Genomic DNA, 25,158 nt, shown 5'->3' with positions numbered 1-25,158 from the left:
AGGAAATCTGAGAGCTTTCCCCGTTCAAGGGTCCGGGACTCGGTACCGTTCAGAGGTCATCTCTTCCCACATTGATGTGAAGATACCAGTGGAAATCTGAGAGCTTCTTGGAGAAGCTCTAAACTCAGGTGGACATAGAAAGGCCTTCGATGAGCACGTATGAGGGCTTACGCGTCCGATGCAGAGTTGCTGTAAGTCTGTAGTCATCAGGACAGAGGAGCCTGATGTAAAGCCACATCACCAGACTGTGGCCGGAGTGGGAGCCGGGAGCAGGCCCAGGACTGGGGTGTCAGGGTGTCAGGCAGCCTGGGGTGTCGGGGGCAGGCGCGACCCTTTCCAACAGGAGATGACCTCGGAGAAAGTCAGCCCTATCTCACAGGTTACGAACACCCAGTTCTGAACAGACGATAGACCCAGCGTAAGAGCTAAAACCACAAACTCCAGCACGAACATGCAGGTGAGAAGCCTCCGTGACCTCAGCTTTGCTGTGGATGCGACACAGAACATACAACTGCTACGGAAGATGGTTAATCTGTTGCAGTTCAGCAAAATGAAAAAAACGTGTTCTTCAAAAGACACAAAACCAGGTAGTTCACAGCCCGAGAGAACATGTTTGCAAACTATATCTGACAAAGGGGTTTTGCCGGGGTACCACATACGAGAACTCTTAGAACCTCGCACTAACCAGACGGACAACTGAATTTTTGAAAGATTGGAACAGACACTCGACCACGTAAGACACAGAAGCTGCAAACAGGCACATGAAAAGGTCCGCAACACCGCTGGCTGTCAGCAAGATGGCGGAAGGCTGTGGCTGGCAGAGCTGGGGAGGGCGAGGAAGAGCCGGGCCTTGGGGGGTGCTGTGGGGGAAGTGCGGGTCCCAGCCACGTGGGGAGACACTGCGGCGCTTCCTTAGAAAGTTAAGAGACACTGACCTCCTGAGCCGGCCCGTCCGCTCCCAGGAGTCTGCCCAAGAGCAGTGAGGGAACCCGTCCCACAAAGATGAGTCGTCACGCGCAGAGCGCGTCTCGGCCGAGGACACGCACCCACGGGCCGGTGGACATGTCGCCGTCCTGCTCAGCAGTCAGGGGGACGGGCTGAAGAGCTCAGCCTTCGTTCTGTGGGAAGCCATCGACATGATGGTCTTGAAAACGCAAACAAACCTGGGCTGGCCGAAAGCAGACCCGTGGTTTCCCGGACGGGGACCCCGGGAGCCGTGGTTGTGCCGGCGCCCCGACCGGTGACGCCCCGCAGGCGTGCACACGCGGCAGCCCTCACCTGCGTGCACATGCACAACCTGCGCGGTTCCGGGAATGCAGCCGCGCACCAGGAACACTGCTGCAGGCCGGTCGCGTGGGCCGCGGCTGGGTGGCCGGACTTCGGAGGCTCTGACTGGAGAGGGAGGTGTCCGCATCGGGCTGACTTCACCTGGAAGCTGTGAGCGGATGCTCCTCGCGTCTTACGCTTAAGGAAACCGGTCGTTCCGGGAGAGGCAGCCGCAGGCTCCGGCTTTACCCGTGCTGTGCAGCTGGCGTCCGTGTGAAGTTCGGAAGGTGACCTCAGTGCCCTTCTTCTGTGTGCTGGGGCAGGTACATGGGGTGGGAGCGTCTTCCAGTTCACGGCTGGCCAGTCGGCTCCCAGATGTGCCGTGTGCCTGCGCGGGGGCCGCTTACACCCCTCGCTTCCCGTCCCGAGCGATCTAGCTCCCGGCTTTCTCTGGGCGCCTTCCCCATCCCACCCAGACCTGCTGCGTTGCCGCCGTCTTGTTCTGTCTGTCTGCGGGCCTGGGGGGTGCGCTGTGTGCAGCAGGTGTCGCTCGGGGCCCAGCTGGGCACACAGTGTGCATGTCTCTGGCCACGTTCCTGCCTTCCTGCATCCCGCTCTGCGTGCATGATCCTGGGGGTGGCCTGGGCCTTGCCCATGCGTCTGGGAGCCCCACGTCCCAGCCAGCAGCCTGCCAGTACCAAGAGCAGTTCTCTGGGGAGCATGAAGCAGGGCGGTGCCAGCAGGTGGGTCCGGTGTCCTGTGGGGCAGGAGGCCGAAAGAGCACCCCCCATATCTGGGACCGGGACTCGTGGCTGGGCTGGGTGCTCAGGGGTACGGGGCACCCACTCTGTTCCACGGACAGTCCCATGAGCGTCCTGACCTGCTCCTCTACCTGTCTGTGCACATGGCCGCATGCCATGGCCTTCTCTCGTGAGCAGTGGGCATGGGGTCTGCAGGGTGCGGGAACAGTCAGGGAAGGGGCAGGGACACTGCGGGCAGGGCTCCCTCACCCCCACAGGCGGGTCGCGCAGCTGCCCTGCTGTCCCAGGCTGCCCCCCTTCCGAGACGCCTGCCTGTGCCGGTGTCGCGGCAGGACTGCCGGGCACCCCTGGTGAAGGGCCTCCGAGCATGGGGCGGTCCCTTATCCTTTTCCCGGGGCCCGGCCAGGTCATTCTGAGCATGGTGGCCGGGGCAGCTGGCTCCCCTCCTTCTGGCCAGTGCGGCTCCCACGGGGCCCAGGCAGCACGAGCCTGGGGGTCCCCTGCCCGTCCAAGTGGCCCCTTCCTCTGAGCGTGTCTGGCCTCCCCGTGGGAATCCCGCACCGGCGCCCCGTGGCCGGCTGATCCATCAGATGCCGACAGGGTGATGGAGAGCCGTGTCGCGCGGCCCAAGAAACAAATACGAAATGTGCCGCTGGACAAACTGAAAAATTGTGACGCTCTTAAGGACTTTCCTGCTCGTTAGCATTTTTTGACAGAAAATCAGTGGAGCAGCGAACATAACAAAATAGTCGTGGTGATTCACGGTCTGGCTTGTCCCGCTCGCTTGGCCTCGAGCAGCGTCTCCCTCCGGGCGCCCGCCGGCTCCTCGGTGCTCTCGCCTCTGCTCGCACCAGCCTGGGCTTCCCCGCAGATGTGTGTTCGCTGCCCAGCGGGGACGAGAGGGGCATCCTGCACGCGGGTTTTCCCAGAAGCCCAGGCTGCCCCGTGCTCGGACAGACCTGGTGGCCAGGAGGCAGGTCCCGAGGGGGAGTCCCAGGGCCCAGGGAGGAGACAGGGGCTTGACGTCCTGGGCTCGGAGGCCGGCAACAACGCCTGGCGAGGCCTTCTCCGGGGACGGCACTGACCAGTTACCCTCAGATCGATGGACGCCCTGGCCAGCCGTCGGGTGGACAGTCGAGGGCAGGGTCGGCGGGGCTCTGGGCCCTCTGGGCTGGCTTCGCTCATGGCCCCCCTCTCCCCACCGCTCGCACACGGATGCATTTGGCCCCTGTCACTGGCACTCGGTCCTGGGCGCTGCTGGCCTGTGCAGGGCGTCCTGCTGAATCCAGTGCCCACTCGTGCAAAGACTTAGTGGCTGCGGGATTTCCATCTACAGGGACAAGCCCGACAGGTGATCTGTCTGGACCACATCCCGTTTGGATTTGCTACGCGGGCCCCCAGGCTGTGCTGCTTCCTGTTTGCTGCGTGAAATACCCGTGTCGGTGAAGGGGGACGCACCGACTCACGGGGCCAGTGCTGGTGCCCGCGCGGGTCTGCGCCCCTGTCTGTGGGGTGGGGGCCGTCGCTCTCAGGCTGGTGCTGGTCAAGGGCCCCACAGCCCCAGTGCCCAGTCTCTGCCTACAGCTCCCCCAGGTGGTGGCGGCCAGTGCTTCGAGGCCACGTGGCCTCCCGTGAGTCCCCACAATGGCCCCATGAACGCCAGCCCCTCGGACAGGAGGAAACGGAAAGCTGGGTGTAGACACTGCAGTGTTCGTTGTACATTTTCCAGTGTTTTCCCAGAAGGGCTGACAAAGCAGACCCTGGTGTCCTGTCACCTGGGACACATCCGCCCAGAGAGCTCACGTCCTGAGGGGACCTGCATCTCCAGAACGCGGGAAAACCGCCTCGGCCCAGTCAGCTTAGTCCGCGTTTCCCCCCGTTTCGTGTCTGTCACCTTTTAGGAGAAGATCTGATTTTTAATTATTACCAAGAAAACTGCTGTCGGGATTTGGGATTTCTTGCCTCACTGGGAGAGCGGAGCATCACGACCATGTCCTTCCCTGGCCACGTGTGTCTGGTTTTGGTCCCTGTTCTCCGCCGCGTTGTGATGAGCCGTTAACACAGCGTCGGTCCTGTCTCGTCGCCGGTCTGTGAGCGTGGGACGTGGCTGACCCTCACGCACGTGTCGTCTCCAGGGCCCGGAGGTGCCGTCGGCCCCCTGACCTGTAGCCTGGACGCGCTGCTGCTGGTGCCGTCTCCGGGGCATGGACTTGGCTACACTGGGGAGGGGCAGCGGGGACAGCCTACTCGTGCGCACGTGACGCGGGCAGCCCTGCCGGCCCCCAGCCGCCCTCCTCTGCAGGAGACATGACATCTGTGCCACAGAAGCATTCTGAAAACTGAGAGCAAGTCCCCCAGAGCAAGTCAGGAGGAGGCTGTTGGGCTCCGGCCCTTGGGGCGGCTGTCCTGCGCCCTCGGGCCTTCTGCAGGGGGATGAGGTCTCCCATGGTCCAGAAGACCCCGAAGGATTGGCCACACAACCTGAAACATCTTTCAAACGGAAATTGTTACACTTTGCTCTTCATCTTGAAATTAATGTTGGGTTGTCAATTTTTATTGCACATCTAATGGACGAGGTCCTGCTGCCCCCACTGCTGCTGCCCCTCGGTCCCACGCGTGCCATGGTGCAGACCGTCTGCAGCGTGTGCCCCGTGCAAGGGGCTCAGGTGACGGGCACCTGGGAGGGAGTGCCCCTCCCACGGCCTGACAGCCCCGTGTCCAGCGGCGGCGCCTGGGTCACAGGAGGGTCCGGGCCATCGATGGACGCTTCCTTGTCTTTCTCTCCCCTTCTCCCCCAGCCCTGCAGCTTGGAACACAACTGCCGACCCGGCTTTCGCAGCTGGGGCCAGACCCACCGGAGCTGCCAAGGCTGAGGTCGTGCTGGGTTAGGGTCTGTCTGGGAGACCCAGGGATGCAGCGGTCTGACGGTGCGCGTCTCTGGCTCCGCATGGCAGGCGTTGCCACGGCGAGCCGTGGCGGCTGAGCCACAGGCCCCCTCGGGTTAGCGCGGGGCTGTTTAATGAATATCGGCTGTTCTTCCAGCCACCGTAATTATTTAAAGGGTTTTCGAAAGAGAGAGAGCAAATCGAATCAGACTGTAACGGTCGTACGTCCTTCCGGAGCTGAGTGTATTTTTAGAAATGTGGGCCTCTTTCCGAGTCTCCCCGTTTTCATGTGTTATCCCGGTAACCGAGTTTGTAGCTGGAATTAAATTTATCAAATTGCGTTATCCTCTTTAGAAATTGGATAGGTGCCCTGGCGGGGCAAGGCAGAAGCTAATCCGCTTTGCTAAAGCCTCCGGTGGCCCCGCGTGGCCCCGCGCAACAGTAGCACGGAGACACAGAGCTCTTCCTGTCACCTCGGACGCCGTGTAATTTCTCCTCAATCCCTTGTGCAAATAATGACATTTGAATCGAGCATTAACAGGCTTAATTACTTTAAAATTGTCATTTTAATTTACACTGATACAGTATTGATCACACGAGCAGAGATTAAGCTGTTCAGCGGAGCGGATGATGGGGAATTAAACATTAAGGGTCCTCGAGGGGCCGCGTGCCGCCCAGCGAGGGCCGGAAGAGGGATGGCATTTCTCGGTAATGAACTGGCGGCATGCGGGGACATGCATCTCGGGCTCCTGGAGGAGGGGAATAATGGGGTTTGGGAAGCGCCCGCGGCTCATTCATTCGCTGCCATGCACCGGCTCTCCGGCGACGCGTCTGCTGGACCGATGTGTATTTATGCAGCAAATTCCGAGCGTTGACCTTTTCGCTAAGTACATTGAGCAGAAGTTGGAGTGCACATTTTTCAGGTGTAACTTCTGTAAGTGTTTGTTATTTTTCCTTATTTCTAGGTATCATCAAACAAAATTTTTCTGTTTTCCTAATGCACTGGCGTCGGTGGGCCCTTCGGGGCGGCCGTGCACCGGGAGCAGGAGGTGGGGGCCCGGCCACGCCTCACTTCACTCCTGAAAAATTCCAGAGGCACATCCCGGGCTTACACATGGCCAGGCCCTTCCTCGGAGCGACACGGGAGCTCGCCTTTCGGCCTCTCCGGGGCTCCCCTCAGCCTCCCAGCCGGACGGGCAGAGCGTGCCCGTGAGTGGCCGGACCGCGGGGGGCGCGTGGCCGGCAGCCCTCCTGGCTCCTGTCGCGGCGCGTTCGGTCTCTCCCCCTCAGACCGCTGAGTCCGTGGAGCTGACAGGATAAAAGCTGAGGTGATCGATTTTATCGCTCAGTGGGGCACGATGAAATTCCTGATCGCCGTCCACAACAGCCTCATTGTGCGTGGCGACTGGAGATTCAATTCAGACACGTTCGGGAGAATGGAAACCTGCTGGGGCTGCTCCTCGACTGGAACGCGGGTCTGCGCCGGGCCCCGCCGTTCCTCTTCCCCGAGACTTCGCAGCGTCGTGTCCCTTTCCTTCTTCCAGCAGCTCCGTGCTCCCCGGGCCTTGGCGATGTCCGTTAGTCCTTTCAGGACGGCCGGGCTCCGAAGCGTCCCCAGCACGACTCCCTTTTCCAGGGCAGCTGGGTCGCTCTGCACACCTGACCGCGATCGCCCGGGTGGCGGCCGGGGAGCCCGAGGCGCGCGGTCCTGGGCGGTGGCATCTGGCGAGTGCAGGAGCAGGAGCTGAGTTCCCGGGGCTGCCCCTCTGCTGCCCTCGCGGGTGGACGAGAGGGGAATGGACTTGAATTTTTTATTGACCTTGTACTTCTAGGCCTGCCAGCACATCTCCACAGAGAGCGAGAGGGAGCCTTAGTGACCCCTGTCCTGTGAAGTAGGAAGGAGGCGACTCTGGGGGACAGATGGCCGTGCCGGTCTGGCTTGGCCTTTTCCATGGAAGCCGGGGGACAGCGAGCGGCCTGTGCTCTCCGATGCTGCTGGGCTGCAGGAGAGCAATGTTGCTGGGCCGGGACTCCAGCAGCGTGAGGCGTGCGGCCCGGCCCATGTGGCCGGCATCCGGAGTGGCCAGCACACGGCTGTGGGCCTCCAGCACTGGGACAGTCGGGACAGGGAGATTAGGATCTGGGGTCTTTGGCCTGGTGCTGTCTCCTCCCTGTGCTCTCCGTGGGCCTGCTGCGCACGGCGGTGTTGCCTCTTTCACCCGGGTCTGGCTCCAACCCCTGCCCTACTCCTCGTCAGGTGTGGTTCCCAACGTGGCCCCCTGCGTGTGGTGAACCACATGTGGCTCCTTCCTGCACAGGAAGCTCTGCCCTCCGTGTCCCCGAGAGCCGGGCCCCCGCTCCTGTCTGCACAGCCCAGCGCTTGTGCTGAGCCCCCGTTTCTGTCCCATGGTGCCTGCCGCCTCTGCGGCCCTGACCCCTGACCCCTGCTGGGTCTCTGGACCTCCGTCAGCTATTCCCCTGGCTCACGAATCCTTCCTGGAAAACCCCGCTCCTCTCTCATCTGTCTTCTGCTGGCCCTGGGCCATGGAGCCTCCGTGTCCCCTGCCGGCCCAGCCTGTGGGGTTGTGTCCGGCCCGCCTGGCTGGCGTCTTTCCCCCCAGCACAGCTCAGTGCTGTGGGTCTGTGGTCCGTGAAGACGGCCGTGCGGGGAGGGACCTCACCCTGGCAGCTGTGTATGACTCACGTCCTTTCTGGACTCCCTGGCCTTCTAGAGGGTTCCATCAGGCGTGTCCCCAGCCGTGGGTGGCTCTTCGTGCAGATTCCCCTTAGAGCGGACACACATGCCAGCGTGCCCCTCTTCTTCCGGACACCACGCCTGCCATTGGACTCACTGTCCCGAGGAGACCCTGGTTTCTCCTCTCCTGTTGTAAGGAAAGGAACGGCTCTTTCCCTGGCCAGGCAGCAGCACCAGCGGAGGACGTGCACACGGGCTGGGGTGGGCGTCACGGCTCCACGGGCTTTGTCCGCAGGCCTAATTTATATCAAGGCCATTAGTGGGGGGTAGCTTTTCCCGTAAGAGCCTCCGTGATTTGGCCTCAGAGGAGAGGGAGGGAGAAGAGCTCTATCTTTCAGACCGTGGGACACGTGAGTGGCCGGCTGGCCGCCCCCGATGTGAAGGGTGGGGGGTGCTCCGTCCGGCCCCTCACCCACCTCTACTGGGGGGGCCATAGGGGCCCACGGTGGCTGGGGCTCAGTTAGGTCTCTTGGCGTGTCAAGGCCTCTGCCTGGCCAAGGGAGGGGCAGCAGACTCACCCAGGGAGGGCACTGAACAGTGTTTGAACACGGAGGCTTCGGCCTCCCTTCCGTGGAAGCAGAAAGCCTCTGGTGGCTGGCAGACCCCTCCCGCCTATGCCTTTCTGTCTAGCGTCAGCCCGGGCCCCTGGGAAGCCGTCTTCTCCTCCTGTGGTGCGCTAAGGGCTTTGGGGGCAAGAGGAAGCAGGTGAGGCATCACCTGTTCGGAATGCTCATTACCATGGAGCTGTTATCCCCGTCCTGGCTACTCTGAGTGACCCTGGGATCCACGATTGTCGTTCTGTGCCACGTATGCAGCAGTCCCGGGACTGACAGAGGCCCCCAGACCAGGAAGAGACCATCGCCGGGGTGGGGAGCCCCACGCCCTGGCCCCAGGACCTGCTCAGCCAGGAGAGGACCCAGTGTCGGAAGACGGAGTGACCATCAGGGCCACGTATGTCGATCCAGAGGGAGACAGAGTAAACACGGTGACTCATTGAGAGCCGATCCTAACCCGGGGAGGGACATGGGACAGCCCCGTGTGCCAGCGGCTTCTCTGACGGACACTGGTACTCTTGTCCCTCGTGACCTTCGTGTGCAGAGAGCTGGACACTTAGCCCCACGGTGCGGAAGGGCGAGCTAGACGCTAAGCTGTGAGCCACACGTGGGCCAGGAAGAAGCACTAAAACGAGCGGAGACAGACGGATGGTGCGCGGTGACTGGACGCGGAGAGCAAGGCCTGACACATGGAGGTCGCACCCGAGAGATGAACCAGAAGTCTGGTTTGTTTCAAGCTGTCATTTTTGAAGAGATAATAAGTGACAGTTTTCCAGTGTGTGAAAGGTCTCAACACACAGATCAAGAGCCCTGATGGCCCAGAAAGACGGGAGAGCCCTGGGCACCACCAGAGACGCACAGGACTTGTACAGGCTGTGACGGGGAGGGGGAAGCAAGATTGATGGCAGGTCGACGGCGGACGCGGCAGCCCTGGAGGCCAGGGAGGGTGACCGCCACCCTGAGTTCTGCCTCCCACCCAAATGCCCACTGGGAACGCGTGCGTGCGCATGTGGATTCATACGGAGCTGTGAGACCCGCACAGGAGGCAGCAGGCCCGCAGGAGGGAGCCCAGAGCAGCCTGAGGAGACGGAGACCCAGGCGGGCCCGGAGCGCAGGGAAGGGAGGGGTCGCCAGTCGGCCAGCACGGCACGACTCTGCGGGATCCGTGCTCCCAGGGCTCTGTGACGTGGAGGGCCGTGGAGGGCCGGAAAGGTGTGAGGCCTGTGAGGCTGGAGGCCTCGGCCCGGCGGGACGGCGCGGTCTCCGCGGAGCACAGCTGGTCAGTATATCTGTGCCATAGGGGCCGCGTTAAATGATTTGAAACAGAAGTAGATGGCGTTTGCAATATAATTGAAATTTAAAAATCAATTAAGTCTTTTTAGTAGCCTTTTATATGCCCCAAGCTTCCCTAATGGCAGAAGGTATTTTGTAAACAGCTTGTGTTTGAGTCTTAAAGTGCATCTGACTGTAATTACGCTCTGTCCCTAATGCACGTCACCGATTTCTCCAGAATGCTTGTAAGGATGAAATTATAATTGCAAAGCTAATGATTTCTGGAAGAGAAAAGATAAAAGTCCGAGCTGGTTTGATTATGATGCAAATGCTCCCTGTAACTTAATTGGCATAAAAGTTTATTGATTATATTTCTAATCACTTAGACATGAAAAAAATGACCTAATAAATTTTGTAATTAAAGTTGGTTCTTTTAGCACTGATGTTTTTCTTTGCTCGTTATTGAAACTTTCAGTTTCCAAACTACGTATTATCGAGAAATGTATCCATATTGCAAACGAATCTCATTTTGAGAGAGAAGTGCGGAGGTGAGGTGAACTGAAGTGCACCCGGGGTGCTCGTGGCGTCGCAGGGGCTCACGGTGCAGCTCTGTTGCCGCCCATCCACTGTCCTTCCAGAAGAGACCGCGTGAGGACCCGGCTGGCTTTTCCCGCGTGGCGTGGGCAGGAGCATGTGAGAGCTGTTCCGTCGGGAGAGGCGGCAGGATTAGCCAGTGAAGGGAGGTCAGCGTGTGACATCGGAGCGCCCTTCCTGTGTCCGGAGCGGGCGGCGCGTCGCGTCTGCACGGCCCGCCGGGTGCGGGCAGCAGGGAGGACGGGCGGGATGTGACGGGCTCTCCCACGTCCCCTGCAGCCGCTCTCCGCTGCTCTCACCCCGGGACATTGCAGCTCCCACGGCTGAGGGCTGGGCCCCCCGTCTCCCACCTGTGAGAAGAGGAACCTCGAGAGCCAGAACTCCTTCCATGTCACCCGTCCAGATGAGGCCACGCACATCACCTCCGAACTCCGAGTGCGGAGGCGGGGGTCAGTCCCCGTGCACTCCGTGCGCCGGCACACCTGGCCTTGTGGCTGCTGCCTCCTCCCCCCGTACCTCTGAGACGGCACCTGCTGCTGGTGCCCACGCTGACCACTCTGTCCACATCCTGTCCCCACTGATCTCTCCCTGTCCCCACGACTGCCCCCTGGTCCTCAGTCCTCACTGACCCCAGCTTCTGGCCGTTTCTGTGTTGGCTCTTTCATCTGTTCCCAGCCCCTCCCTAATAGCGGTCCTGGGTCCACTCGCCACCCCTCTCGTCCCTCCTCGGCAAGCTGAGCATCTGTGGCATCGACCGCCCCATGTCACGTGCTCTCTGCCTTTCATCTGCTCCCAGACCTCTGTCCCGGACCCCAGGCCCGAGCATCCAGCCATCTGCTGGTGTCTGCTGGGGGGTCTTACAGCCATTTCGAGCTGGACCCCTTCTCTCCAGAGACCCCATGTCAGGCGTGTGCCCTGCCTCCCTGGCCTTGTCCTGGGCAGCCCGCACACTCACGCTGCTGTGTGAGGCCTTCCCGTGGACGGAGCCCCTGTGGTCAGGAGCTGGCCTTTGTGTGAAGCACCTGTCACTGCCCTGTCACTGCCCCCGTGCTTCAGGCCATTTCTCCTCGGGACCTTTCAGGTGCCCAAGACCGTGGAGAAGGTGCCGGAGACCATCTGCTCAGGGACTGGGTGCTCAAGTGGGTGCGGGAGTCCTGTGGCGGCTGCTCGCTGTGCCGGCTGCTGACCTTGCCTCCCGGGTCAGCTGTGCTGCCAGGTGTCCCTTGCCTGCGGGGGTCTGGCGTGACCCTCACTCTGGCTTCTGTGCCCTCGTGCGGCGCCCTCGCCGGGCAGCCCGTCCACCGGGCTGTTGCTGAAGGCCGTCTCGTTACGTGTGAGTCGCTCCTCACTGCGGTGATAGGAGACGTTAACAGGCGCCCTAACCTGGGGGTGTGTCGTAGCCGCACGGGAGGTCGCGTGGAGCGCTCGCCCGCCCCATCAGGTCGACGCGTGTTTCGCCCGGCCCCTCGCGAGATGGCCTAATTGGGGACACTACAAGCAGGGACTGTGACAGGGCTCAGCACCCTGGTCCCTGGTGCACACACAGCACGCCGGCCCCCACCGCGCAGGCTTTATGAAATGCTCTTTAATTCAGGAGCAGAATAGCATTAACTTTGTAAGGAGATGAGCACAATGGACAACCAATTTAATTAACTTCTGCTGGCTGTGGGACAGCAGACAAAATGGAATTACCCGTGCGTCTCTCAAGCCAGCACCGCTTGGGGAGGGCCGTGGTGAGTGTCAGACGGGGGGACCTTGTGCCATCAGCTCACGGTTAGCCCCCGGAGCTGAAGTGGGAAAGTCGGGGCTTTGTACCTACGTGGGCTCTCATCTTAGCGGGTTACAGAGCCGCCTTGGGAGAGGGCCGTGCTGGTGACCGTGATGTGACGGCGTTTCCCACGGGCTGCCTGCCGGGTGAGGCTGCGTCATCCGATTCGACGGGCTACCGGCAAGTTCCTTACACGGGGACAGATCAATGAGGCTCTGCGCTGATTTAAATGAAAGCTTCATTTCATTTATTATTGTTTGTAATCTACTGAGTGTCACAGTGGTTTCACCCTGATTTCTTGCTGCGTCTACTAAATTGTTGTAAAGCCGGGAGCGTGGGCAGGCTCGCAAGAGGCCAGTGCCCCTTGTTGGTAGAAAGCGTGATTTTTGCAGCCATGTGGCGGAAGCGATGTGTTGGCTTGTCCCCTGGCCCGGAGTCGGCAGTCCTGTGTGCTGGGTCCTGAACTGCTGACCCGTCTGTCCTCAGGCATGTCACTGTGTCCCTCTCTTTGACCAGGTGTTGTTGGTTGCCTGGTGTGTGCCAGGTGCTGAGCTGGGGACTCCGAGGTGATAAGAACGCCAGCCGGGAGCTTCCTACCCGAGCGGCAGAGACCGCGGCCGCCTGAGCCCAGCCATGGTGCAGGGGTGGGGTGCGGCCCCAGCGTGCGTGAGGCGCCAGCGGCGGGAGGGTCGTCGAGCGGGCTGACGGCACCTGCACTGACACCGGGACGCAGAGGAGAGACCCGCGGGGCGAGGCCGGTGGTTCAGGCCTGCAGGGCACAGCAGACCCTCCGGAGTCCCCAGGTCACCGCAGCGCCTGCGTGCCCCTGCCCCACCCCATCCCCCAGGTGATCCCTGCTCTGAATTTTGTATTTACGGTTTTATTCCTGTTTTGGTATAATCTTAATAACGCCACCTTTTTTTGTTTTCAGCCGCTTTGGTTAGCTTTTTGTGAAGTTTTAGGAGCCTCCTTTCTCAGCCTTGCGAGGCCCGCCTGTTGTGCCTGTGGCGTTTCCCTGTGGCACAGGCCGCCATCCAGGAGGCTGACCCACCTCCACATAGCGAAGCATCCGGTTGTCAGGGTCTGGGATGCCGCCGCACACAGTGTCGCCTCCTGCGGGCTCCGGGGCCCCGAGTGAGCGCCGCGTGTCCCGTGCGTGTCCCGTGTGCGTGAGCTGTGGGGAGTTGTAGCACAAGCCCGTCTCGTTACGTGTGTCCCCGTGCACAGGGGTCGCTGCGGATCTGGACAAGGGATCGGCGTCCAGAGCGGCACTCGGGGCCGCCTGCCTGTCCGGTGTGTGTCTCGGGATGTGCACGTGAAGCCGCTCTCTGGTCTCAGCCTGGAGCTCAGACGGCGTGTGTGCACCGCCGTCCCCCAGGAGCTTCTCCTGCTCGGTGCGCGCCCCACCGCACGGGGGAGGCCGCGGCGTCCCACTGTGTCCTCCACGCTGCCTGCCCGTGATGGGACAGAGTGGGCCCAGGTCCAGGGGCTTCATCACACTCTCCAGCCATCATTCATTCAAGTCTGATAGTTCTAACTTAGAACAACTAAGTTTCTCGAATTTGTTATAAACTTACTGACGATATCTCATGAAATTCTTTCTCCTGTTCTTAGATCTATTTATTTTTTCTGCTTTTAAAACATATTTTATTGATTGATTGATTGGTTGATTTGAGAGAAAGCGAGCACACAAGTTGGGGAAGGGCGGAGGGAGAAGCAGGCTCCCCACCGAGCAGGAAGCCCAATGCGGGACTCGATCCCAGGACCCCGGGATCGTGACCTGAGCTGAAGGCAGATGCTTCCCGATTGGGCCACTCAGGTGCCCACTTTTTTTTTTTTATTTTTAAAAACTAACAAGTTGCAGACACTTTTTCTGTAGAGACAGCACAGTGTGCCGTCCTGGAGGAGCAGAGACTCCGGAGGCCCCCGTGGCACCTGTGCAGTGCAGCTGCCCTCCGGGGCGGGTCGGACCTCCCAAGCTGCACTAGGCTGGGACCCCCCCCCCCCCGACCCTGCAGCTGGCTTCCCGGGCCCTCCCCACCCCCACATCCAGCCCCGTCCCTTGGGAGAGGCAGGACCACCCCCCCCCCCAGGAGAGGCGGGTGTGGGTCTGGCCCTGGGGCTTTCCAGAGGCTGTTGGAAGGTGGCCACCAACACGGATGAGGACATAGGGCACTGTTACCCTCGGCGTCACGCTCAGATGCGTTCCGTGGTGTCTGCAGAACGTGTCCCCGAGAGCCCCTCACTGCTGTTGCTCTGGCTTGAGCGTTAGTTTTCTGGAAGAGCAAGCCGGACGCAGGCCCAGGCTGACGATGCGTACTTTGGCTGCTAACCTAATTGCAGGGATGATAAGTTACTGGCCCTCTGATTTGTTTGCAAATGAAAAGCGATGGGGGCCTTTCTAACCAGCTGCCTCGTGTTGCTTCCCGGTTGGCTCCTGCCCCAGCCCCGGCCACCGCAGCCCTGCGCAGGCTGCTCCGCAGGAGCCTGTTTGTGGAGGGCTCCCTCTTCTCCGCCCAGGTGGATGGCGGCGGCGAGCGTCAGGCCACAGCCAGTCTCAGAGACACGTTGTCTGCCACATTCCACGGAGCACAGGAGCTGGGGTGTCGGTTCCTGGTCCACCCCGACCTGTGCTGCAGAGCGCCAGGGGCCCGGCTCTGTGCGGGGAGACGCCGGCTCCCCACCACGCACGCTGCACATCAGGCCATGCCTCAAGGCTGGCCCCATGCGGGCAGGGCAGGGCCCCCACCTTGCATTTGCTCTTCTGGCAAAAGTACGGCATCGACCGGGTTGCCTGTCACTGATGGAGAATTAATTACCGCCCTTGACAGTCAGGTTTATAAATGCGTAGAAAGTATTTTAATTGTTTTCAGTAAAACAGGCAACCAGTCCGTATTCTCAGACGAGACGAGCACCGAGAGGATCGGCGAGTACCAGGCTCCCGTCTTCGGGCCTGGGCGCTTCTGTGCGGACATCGCTGTGTCCTGTGACCGAAGCGTGGCCCGAATGTACCGACCCAGCAGGTTAACCAGGGAGAAAGTTAGCTTCAACTTTGACTTAAGTGTCCATTAGAGCCGGTGACGGGTGTCCGGCTCTGTGAATTACAGTCTCTTTTCTGGATCCTTTTGTAAGCTTCGTGATGTCGTGTCGGCGCGATCACGCCTGGCGAGGGGACTTGAAGGTTTGCCACGTTCACCCCCTGGCGCCTTCTGGGAGCCGCACAGCCTGTCGGGGACTCAAGTCTGCAGAGCGGCCCCCGCCGCAGCCCCTCTCCCCAGGAACCTTGTTGGGTGGCCGGGGTCAGCCGAGGAGTAAAACGTGGGTACAGGGACACGTATGTGTCTGTGCACGTGTACAGGGTTACACACTCTGTGTGTATACATGTGTGTGTGTAAATGTGCATGCACACACGTGAAACATGGACATTCACATGTACGTCCACACGGGCGTGAGCAGCCATGTGGACACACATGTGTGTTACATGCATATGGGTATGTCGGCACAGGCCTGCATCTGTACACACATATGCTCGCGCACACAGGGTACACAGCCTCACAGAGGAATACACGTGTCCATATATGTGTGCACAGGCACATACAAGACCCCAAGTTTGAATTTCAGAGAAACAGGTTGCTTTAAGGTCAGGTGTCCCATGCGGCCTCCGTTGGTGGTCACCGCACCCCGGCCTGGCCTCTGCAGTTTGGGGTCCAGAACAGGACTGGACCGCTGGTCCGGTGGCTGTGGGGAGTGGGTGGCAGTTCCGCGGAGGGAGGACAGGGGGCCGAGGAGGCCGGTGCGGGCGTAGCTGCCGGGAGCCCCGGGTGGGTGCCGCACACAGTGAGGACGGCGCTAGGGTCAGAGCCCTTCCCGCGGGCCCGGGGAGCCTCCCGCCGAGGAGACCGCGCTCGAGTGGGCGCCCGTGTCGGGGGAGGGGCCTTGTGTGTGCCGCTGAGTGTGACTGACGTCTCATCCCTGCGGCCGGGGGAGGGTGGGCCTGGGGAGGCAGCTCTGTCCTCGTGCACAAGGGCTTGAGTCAGTACTTGAGCCTGCTTCAAGCTGTTCTGCTCTTACGCGGTTTCTCTTTTTGCTCTGCAGGCATTAGGAAGCTTTTATTTTCTTCATGAATCCTTAAAAAACATCTACCAGTTTGACTTTAAAGGTAAGACTCTTCCGGGATTCCCTGGCTGGGCTCCCCCGCCCAGCGTCCCTGTGTGGGGGGCACAGTCGCTGACCAGGGGCCTCCTGTGCAAACCTGGTGCTCTGGTCCCCTGGAATCCACATGGCATTTCTGCCTCAGACCCCTGCCCTGGACCCCTGCCCCTGACTCCTGCCCCAGACCCCCTCCCCTAACCTGGATCACACTCCAGACCCTGCCCTGGACCCCCAGCCCCCGGTCCGCGCCCCTCCTGCTCCCAGGGCAGGGCCGGCCAGTGACGCCGGATCTCCTGCGGACCCATGTAGGGAGGAAGGAACGGCCTTGTGTCCGAATCAAATGGAGAAAATGAAAGCCTGCTTGGGCGGTCGGCGTCTCTTACACGAGCCGGCAGTACTGGAGGGACAACCACCCTGCGCTCTCGGGCCGGCACGTGGGCTGTGCGGGGCTCCTGGGCTCCTAAAGCCGGCCTTGGTCCCCAGGTCCCCACACACGGGAGCCCGGCAGCCCAGAGCCCAGCAGCCCCCGTGTCGTCCTGCTCTGCTGGGGCGTTGGGGCAGCGCCCTCTCTTCACGCCACACGTGAGTCCTCGGCCTCCAGCTCGGCCCCGGAGGCAGATCCCATTAGTCCGAGGTGTCACTGAAGTTGTAATAACCGTGGAGAGCGACTAATTATGTCAGTTGCTCAGATTCATTATCTCCGCTCACTTAGGAGACCGATTGCCTCTTCTGGAAGGGAGATGCAGAGTCGTCCCTAAGTTGCTTGGGCAGTGATTTCATCGACGTTAGGAACAGGATCCCAGCCAGCAGGATGATTTTGCATTGGCCCTATTCCCTGAGGGCTCTTTGCGCAGTTTGGAACCCAAGCCTGTGGCTTTCCCACAGAGGAACTTGCTGGGGTAGCCTTGCAAACTTGGCGGGAGACGGGCCAGAGGCCATTGTCCCCGCGATGTTACTAGACACTGGGTGCCCGGGCTGTGTTCTCCAGCAGCGGGACTGTGGGCGAGAGTGGGCAGAGGCGAGGTCTCCAGGCCCCGCGTGCCCCAGGCAGAGCTGGAAGCAGAACGGGGTTCCGCTCCTCCGAGCTCTGGCACGTAGCCGGGCCCCTGAACTTCTCCCTTCCTGAGAGTCACCGTTCCCCTGCACATTGTGTCACTAGATCAGATCAGTCTTGACACACCCGGCTGGCCCGGGGTTTCTCGGAAACTGAGGAGATGTACATTTGACTCCCTAAGCCTCCTGCACGGCCCCGACGATGACGAGGGTGATGTTGCTGATGTCGGTGATGAGGGCAGACACGGTGGTGGTGACTGTGCCACGAGCACGTTGGTGGCCGGCGTATGTGTTGCTTCGGTGGTGCTCCGATGCCGGACGTGGTGCTGCCGTCCACAGCACAGGTGCGGGACCCAGCGGCACCAGGTCTTGGGGAGTGGAAACGCCCGCCACTTGCGTCGTGGCCCTGGTTCGCCAAGGCTCACTCTCGTGCTTTGACTTAAGTTACAGCAGAAATGGTCGTACATCTGTGAAAAGCTTGAATGAACTTCTTAAGAAGACATAGCTTGAATTTAGTACTTAGTTAGAAAGTTGAGGACTCCCCAAAGGTGTGGATGAAAGGGACGTGCATTTCTGGTCTGACGCCTGGAGCGTGGACGGTGCTGAGGGAATGGAGGGGCCGAGTCTCTCCGATCCCTTAGAGAAGCGAGGCCCCAGGGCTCGTGCATCCCCACACTGGAGGGACAGGTGGGCGGACCCTGAGAGCCCCCAGAAGCTGGCGCTGGTGGGAGCTTCTGGGGGGAGGCGGCGTGGAGGGCTAGAGGCTGAGAGAGACACTCCCCGCCAGGCCACCCCCCTACTTCGGTGAGCACCGGCTGCAGGAGCTATGTCGTCATGGGGAAGGTCCGAGAAAAACCCCCTCGTGCTTCCAGTGGGGAAGAGGGAAGGAGCCATTTGGAAGGGTGCCAGGGTTTGTTTTTCCCGAAAGGCCTACCCTTGAGGACAGCCATGTCACCAGAGCTGCCCAGCAGGCCTGGGGGAGGCAGGGGGTGACTTCAGCCTCCCCTGGCCTTCTGTGCTACTCGAGGGGCTGTAGGGCTGCGAGCGCGCCAGAAGGCTGCAGGCTGGGCTCGTGCTGGCGGAAGGACCACAGCAGGGTCACGGGACAATAGGACAGCGTCCTGCCCCAGCCACAGCGCCTGTCCCCACAGCAGACGTCACAGCAGAGCCTGCCAAGCCCACCGTCTGCTTCCGAAGAAGTCTCACAGGCGCGCAGAGTCAGCAGAGGAGACCAGAACAGAACGTGGGCGGAGACGTCGGCCCCGGCGTCCCTCCCGGAACACAGCCCAGCTCCTCACCAGAGCCTCGAAGGAAAGTCCCGTCGACCTCCATTCTTTTTTCCAATTCCTCGTGTTTTGCTTTTAACCAGAGGTTATAAGCCAAGTTGAGAAGGAGAAGATACGGTGTGCAGGGAGCAGGTGCGTGTTGGAGCGCGAGTGGGATGTGGCCGCAATGTGCAGCCGCCCGCCGGGGCGTCTTCGGAACCACGGCGACTGTGACGAGGGTGTAGAGGGGAAGCAGAAGCTCGCGAGACCAGATGCGTAACCAGAGTCCGAACAGAAGCTTGTGAATCAAAAGGGAAATCTCAAAATACAGAACGTGGACAGAAATGCCCCTGACCTCCGATGGGCTCACCAGCCTGCACGCGGCTGAAGACAGCCATGGGGCCAAAAGGGCGTCTTTGAGACTTTCCAAACTGAAAAGTGAAGAGAAAAAAACAAGACACAAAAGCAGAACAAGTTTCCCAGCCCCACGGGACACACACAGAAGGCAAGGCGTGTGCACGAGGCGACGGCAGCCGGGCGACCGAGAGAGAGGAACAAGACATATTTGCAGTCATGGCCCGGAATTTTGCAGAATTCATCACGGACCCCGAGTCATAGGTCCAGAAAGCTTACCGGTCCCTGAGCAGACAGATGCCACACCCTGCACCTAAGCGTGTCTACACGAGCCGCGCAAAGTCCAAGACGGAGAGAGACCTCAAGAGAACAGGGCTGGGAGTGGGGAGGTGACCTTGAAAGCAACAAGGGTGAGAAAACATTGAACTTTTCTTCAGAAACCGTGGAGGTAAAGAAAGGGGTTGAAGTATTTCCGTTGGTAGAAGAAGATACTTAGAATTCTGTACGCAGCAAAGTTCCCCTTCAGAAGTGAGCGAGAAAAGAACACTTCCTCCAACAAAAGCTGCAGGAACTTGTTTCCGGCAGACCCGTCATGCAGAAAAGGTTGAAAGTTATTTGACAAAAGGAAAATGATCAGGTCAGATGCGTACATCTATGTTAAGAAAGAAAGAGTGGGGGCGCCGGGGGGGGCTCAGTGGGCTGAGCCTCTGCCGTCGGCTCAGGTCGTGGTCTCAGGGTCGTGGGATGCAGCCCCGCATCGGGCTCTCTGCTCGGCGGGGAGCCTGCTTCCTCCCCTCTCTCTCTCTGCCTGCCTCTCTGCCTGCTTGTGATCTGTCTGTCAAATAAATAAATAAAATCTTAAAAAGAAAGAAAGAAAGAAGGAAAGAAAAGTGTAAAGGAAGGAATGAGTGAAGGTGGAGCATTTTGTTTCTTGTCCTTCATCGGATGTACCTTCTGTTCGGAGCGTCCCTAGCAACGCCGCGGGGGTGACCGTAGCTTGTGGGTCAGTGAGACGAGTAAGCGTGGTGTGGGGCAGGCAGGAGGGAGGCTCCGGGACCCGCACTCCGTGCAGGGGTGCGGCGCGGCATGAGCGGGGACCAGGACGGGCGGTAAGCGTATATCGCAGACTCCGGCAACCACTGAGGATTGTTCACACGGAGCACAGCCGGCATGTTAACGACAGAGCAGAGCCGGTGGGGTCCCACGAGATGCTCCATGAGACCCGGCGGTCTACGGAGAAAGGGGGTGACAACAGCAGCAGGAGAGATGGTGCCCACGAGGAGCTTCTCAGTGTCGCCCCCGCGGGGCTCCACGCAGGCGCCAGCGCAACAAGTACACCAGCTACGAGACGGAAACGGTCCGAGCGGTTCCAACGGTAAGACCCCACCACGTGTCGTCTGCCGGCATCCTGTGTAGGATCCTCAGACCCGAAGACAAAAGGTCAGGGGATGGAGGGTGCGGGACCGCACGGACATGAGTCAGACGCCAGAGGAGCGGCGGCCCTTCCGGACACAGCAGACCCCAGCGCCAGGAGTGCCCGGGGATCGAGAAGGCTGTGTGTTATGCAACCGTAAAGGGGTCGGAGCTCTGAGAAGACAGAACAGGTCTTACCGTGTACATGCCGGACTGCAGAGCATCCCAACCCACGGGGGAAGACCGACAGCTTCCGGGAGAGACGGATGAATCCAGTGTTGCAGGTGGAGACCTCAGGGCTCCTCTGCCAAAGACAGGCAGACCCAGCAGGCGGGATGGCCGAGGACGTAGTTCAACCCAACAGCACCGTCGGTCGGCAGGGTCCGGCCGATGTTCGTAGAATATTCTCCCCAGCGAGAGCAGCACACACATTCTCCTCACGTTCCCCAGAGTGGCTACCACGGTTGACCACATTCTGGGCCACTAAATACTACTCAACAAGTTTAGAAGAACCGACGTCATGCAAAGGACACTCCGGACCCCTCGGACTTTCACACGAAATCGGCAACAGAGAGACGGCGAGAAAACCCCAAAATACTTGTGTCCGAAGTTCAGAAATAACAGAAGTAAAACCAGTGAATCATTGAAGTAATAATGAGTAAAAGTCTGTTGTGCACACATCAACAAGCAGTTTGCACACTCGAGCATTCAAACCAAAACACGGAGTGGGGCTCTGGGGTGTATTTTGGTGTAAGACAGCCCGTGCCGCGTGGAGGCAGTGACTTTATTCATAGCAGCGATTGGTTATGGTATTAGAACTCTCTTAAATGACAGGAATAGGTTCGTGTTACCTCGTTTCAACTCTGGGAAACAGTGTAAGCGTTCATCATGATTTTTAGATAAATCTAAAGGAATGACCCACTTTAAATTAGTCTTGCAAAATAAGCTAATTTCCGCTTTGTTTCTATGACCAAACTGGCTTTGTTCAGGGAACTTTAAAGCCTGGTCTCTCTTTGTTTTTTATTTTAACACTTGGATGTGAAACAACACACTTCCAGAATAGCACGAGTCAGAATACGTCTCAAGAAATTTTGAAAATATTTTGAACTAAATGAAAATGAAATAGAGCTTATCAGCATTTGTGGAATGTGGTGAAAGTATGTTTGTGGCATCAAATGTATGTGTTCGAAAAGAGGTAAGATTTAAAATCGCTAATCGAAGTGTCTGCCTTAGGAAGCCAGAAGAAGAGCAAAATAAATCCAAATCATAAGAAAAGAAATAATAAAAATTAGAGCATAAATCAATGAAATTGAAAACAGGAACTCACTAGAGAAAATTAGCAAAACCCAAAGCTGATTCTTTGAAAAGATCAATAAAATTGATGTTCTTGTAGTCAGGCTAACCAAGAAAAGAAAGAAAACACAAATCGCCGGCAGTAGAGATGAGGGAGGAGCCGTCGCTACCGGCTGTGACGTCGAAGGGCGATGAAGGTCTACGGGGAACGGGTCCGTGCCCGTAGCTCGATGATGTGGAGTGAGGCAGTTCCTTGGAAGGCGCAGGCGGCCAGAGTCACACCTGGAGGACTCGGTGATCTGAATAGGCCTTTATCTGTTAAGGAAATTGAATCAATAATTAATAAACTCCTAAAAAAGGACGCACGAGGTCTGATGGGTTCACTGTGAATTCTACCAAACACTAAAGGGAGAAATTATGCCCGTTCTTGGTAACGTCGTCTGGAAAACAGAAGCAGAGAGAACATTCCGACTCACTCTGTGAGCCAACATTCCCTGATACCGAAACCAGAGAGTCCAGAAGAACAGGACCATAGGCCAGTATCTCTCCTGAACATGAAGTGTAGAAACCCTCCACGTAGGGTCAGCGGCTTGAGTCCAGCAACCTGTCGGGAGAGTCGTGCACCGCCACAACCGAGGTCACGCAGGTCTGCGAGTCCGGCTCCGCGTCTCAAAGTCCGTTAACGTGACACATCTCGTCAACCAGCCGAGGAAGGAAGCCGCGCGGCCACGTCAGCAGACGCAGAACAGCGCTTGGCTCTGAGTCTGCCACCTGTCCACAGCGGGTCCCTGCGAACCGGGAGGAGACCTCGGTAAGGAGCCACTGGGGAGACCCACGTCTCACATCCCACGTCACGGTGAGAGCCTGGGCGCTTCGGTCTGCAGTACGGCGTGCACGCTGCCCGTTCCCCTTCGGTATTGCAGCAGAGGTCTTGGCTGTGCATGAAGACAAGAGGAGGAAGTAGAGGGTGTGCTGATGGGGGCGAGGAAGAAAACGCTTAGTCCGCAGTGACACGGCTATGCCGGACGTTTGAAAGACTCATCACGACGAAAACCGGACAGACAAGCACGGTTGCGCCGTACAGGGTTAACGTACAAGAGCCAGTGGCTTTTCTATACCAGCAACAGAGACATGGAATTCGAACTTAAAAACAGAAAACCATTCACAATAGCACATGCATAAAAGACTTAGAAATAAACCTAGCAAAATAAGGACAAGATTAATACGAGGAGAACTGTAGAGCTCTGCCAAAATCAAAGACGATCAGAGTCAACCGCGCGCTGTCCGACGTCATGGGCAGGAGGACGCAACCTTGTCGGCGTGAGGTTCTCCCTGCTGGGCCCACTGAGACGCTGCCATCACCGTCCAGTTCCGGCAGGTTGCGGCGTGGACACCGAGCGCCCGTGCGGACAGCAGCGAGCGGCCGCGCCGCGGGACAGACTTGGGGGGGCGGCGTGCTTCTTGCCGGACGTCGCTGCCGAGCCGGGCTGGGGGTTCGTGCTGCCGAAACTGCTCTGCAAGGTCAGTCTGTTCGTTCACAAAGCCGGGCCTCTTTAAGGCGATGAGGGTTTTGTCCGAAGCAGAAATGCCTCCCCGCGACCGTCTCCTTTCCCCGTCTCGGTGGACACGGAGCCCTGTGGACTGCGTGCCCCGCCGAGGACCGTGGGCGTCAGTCCCGGGGGCGCCCACGGCCGGCAGCCTGTGTCATGACGGCGGGCATGGCTGCGGGAGCCGGAGGAAGAGCCCAGGAGAGCCTGGGCTGAGCCAGGCCTTTGCTGGGGGCTCGGTGCCAGGAGGGAGCGAGGGAAGGTCCCGGGGGGGAAGGGAGGAAGGGCGAGGCAGGTCAGGAGCCCACACGGCAGGCCGAGGTCACGGGAGGACCATCCCACCACGGGCGGGGCGCACGGCCCGCACTCCCCGGGCATGGTTCACAGCCCCGCGGAGCTGCCGTGTGCTGGGCCGTGTGGCCCCGGCCTCCTCACGTGGACGTTTACGCTGCCAGCTCCCGGGGTGCCAACGGCGGTCACTGCTGTCCACGCACCACACACGGACATGGGTGGGCGGCTCCGGGAAGGGCCTCCCGCGTTGGACGTGCTTCTGCGGCGTTTCCGGTGGCGGTGGGTGTTGGGAACAGGAGCACGGCCACGTGGTGGTCACTTTCTCACTGACACAAGCCCAGCTGCCCCCGGCTAATGGGGTTTGTCCTGTGTCCCCTCACGGGCCTCTGGAGGCCATGGTGATTGGTGAGGGGACAGAACCACAGGCCGCAGTCACCTTGGTGATCATCCCGTGTTTGGGAACAAGACCAGTGAGCGTGCAGCTCTGCGTTTGGGGACAGCTCTGTGTCCCTGCTCTGTCCTGAGTTCCCTCCTTCACCAAACATCTGTCTCACTGCGTCCTGTGCCGGTGCAGCTGACCGTTGGAGCCCCTGCCTGCCAGTGTTCTGCTTGGACCTGGTGTTCACTCTCTCCCCAAACACGCAGTGGCCAGAGCTTTGTCCCCAGATGCTGCACACAGATGTCATTCCCGCTGTCCGCTCCCACAAGTGGGTCCGTGGGGCCTGTGTGCTCCGAGAGCTGCAGGTGTGTGGGCCAGGGGACCACGACCCCACAGAAGTGGACAGCACGCTTCATCCTTGTCCTCCAGCAGCCTCCTAACGGCCAGGAGCGTCACCTGGTCCCCGGCACAGGGGCAGCCATCTGGGCCCGCTGCCGCCACACTCCCGGCATGGCGTCCTGTGGGGGCCCCTTGGGAGACCCCACTGTGGGCGTGGGGTGACCCATCGGCGGAAAGAAGGGGCCTGGCCTGGGTATGAGAGGACTAGACCACGCCCTGTCCACAGGGGTGTCGGCCCGGGCACGCAGTCCGGGGAGCACCCCACGCTGTCCTGCCTCCGTCTCCGCCTCAAGAAAAACTCCTCCCGGACGGGAGTGATGTCGGCTGCATGTGAGGAGGAAATCGATGTCCCTAAGTAAATTCGTATGACGGTGTGAGCGAAGGGTTATTCTGCAGCTGTCCTAAACATAGTCACGGTTTTAACAGAGGAAGCCAATTAGCCCTTGTAAATCTGCGGCCGGAGGTCTGAGAGGGTAATGAAGCGGCGTGTCGGGCTCCAGGTCGTGGAGTGCGGATTTACGAGCCACCGGCGTCCCTGGGGCAGCGGACCCTCCCCTCCCCGGGTGCCCCCTGCGCTCCCTGTGGGGCTGCACGGGCTGGTGGGATGTGGCCGTGAGGTCATTCATGTCACCACTCTGCTCTTTTCCAGCCAAGAAGTATAAAAAGGTCACGGGCAAAGAGATCTACTCGGACACGCTGGAGAGCACGCCCATGCTGGAGAAAGAGAAGTTCCCGCAGGACTACTTTCCCGAGGTGCGTCCTGGCCGCCGGCCCCCAGCCCGCTCGCCCTCAGAGCACGCGCCTCAGTGAGGAAGCGTGGGCGCGAAGGCCTCGTGGGTCCGGGGAGGGTCCCATTCCCGGCTGGCGATGCGCTCCCGCAGGCCATCTTCCCGGGGCTTCTTGGGCCCGCGCGGGTCCGTGTGGTGGTCTCCCCGAGGGGCGAACCACCATGTTTACACGCATCACCACGTCCTGTGACCATCATTTCCAGGCAAAGGAACCCTCCCCGTGTGAGGTGGGACAATCACGATCAGCTGGTTGTGGGGTCTGGAGAGGGGGCAGGTGCGGCTGGCCAGGGACGCTGCTGTGGGCAGGCCGCTGGGGGGCAGGGTGTCCCCCCCCCCCAGGAAGGCTGGGTGAGGCCTCGACACCGTTTC

At 59.9% G+C, this 25,158-nt stretch overlaps 1 protein-coding gene across 3 annotated transcripts in view; it reads left to right on the top strand.

Moving 5' to 3' along the window:
- The window catches only part of INPP5A (inositol polyphosphate-5-phosphatase A), a 159,776-nt gene that overhangs the window by 82,674 nt on the left and 51,944 nt on the right, over window positions 1-25,158 (top strand). For all 3 annotated transcript variants that reach the window (XM_059172766.1, XM_059172767.1, XM_059172768.1), the window contains exons 5-6: window positions 15,951-16,014; window positions 24,651-24,754. In XM_059172766.1, coding sequence (XP_059028749.1) covers window positions 15,951-16,014; window positions 24,651-24,754 — 168 coding nt within the window. The remainder of the gene's footprint in view (window positions 1-15,950; window positions 16,015-24,650; window positions 24,755-25,158) is intronic.

This window comes from Mustela lutreola, chromosome 4 (genome assembly GCF_030435805.1).
Source record: "Mustela lutreola isolate mMusLut2 chromosome 4, mMusLut2.pri, whole genome shotgun sequence".
NCBI lineage: Eukaryota > Metazoa > Chordata > Mammalia > Carnivora > Mustelidae > Mustela > Mustela lutreola.
The sequence above is the reverse complement of the archived record's forward strand: the minus strand, read 5'-3'. Positions and strand labels throughout refer to the sequence as shown.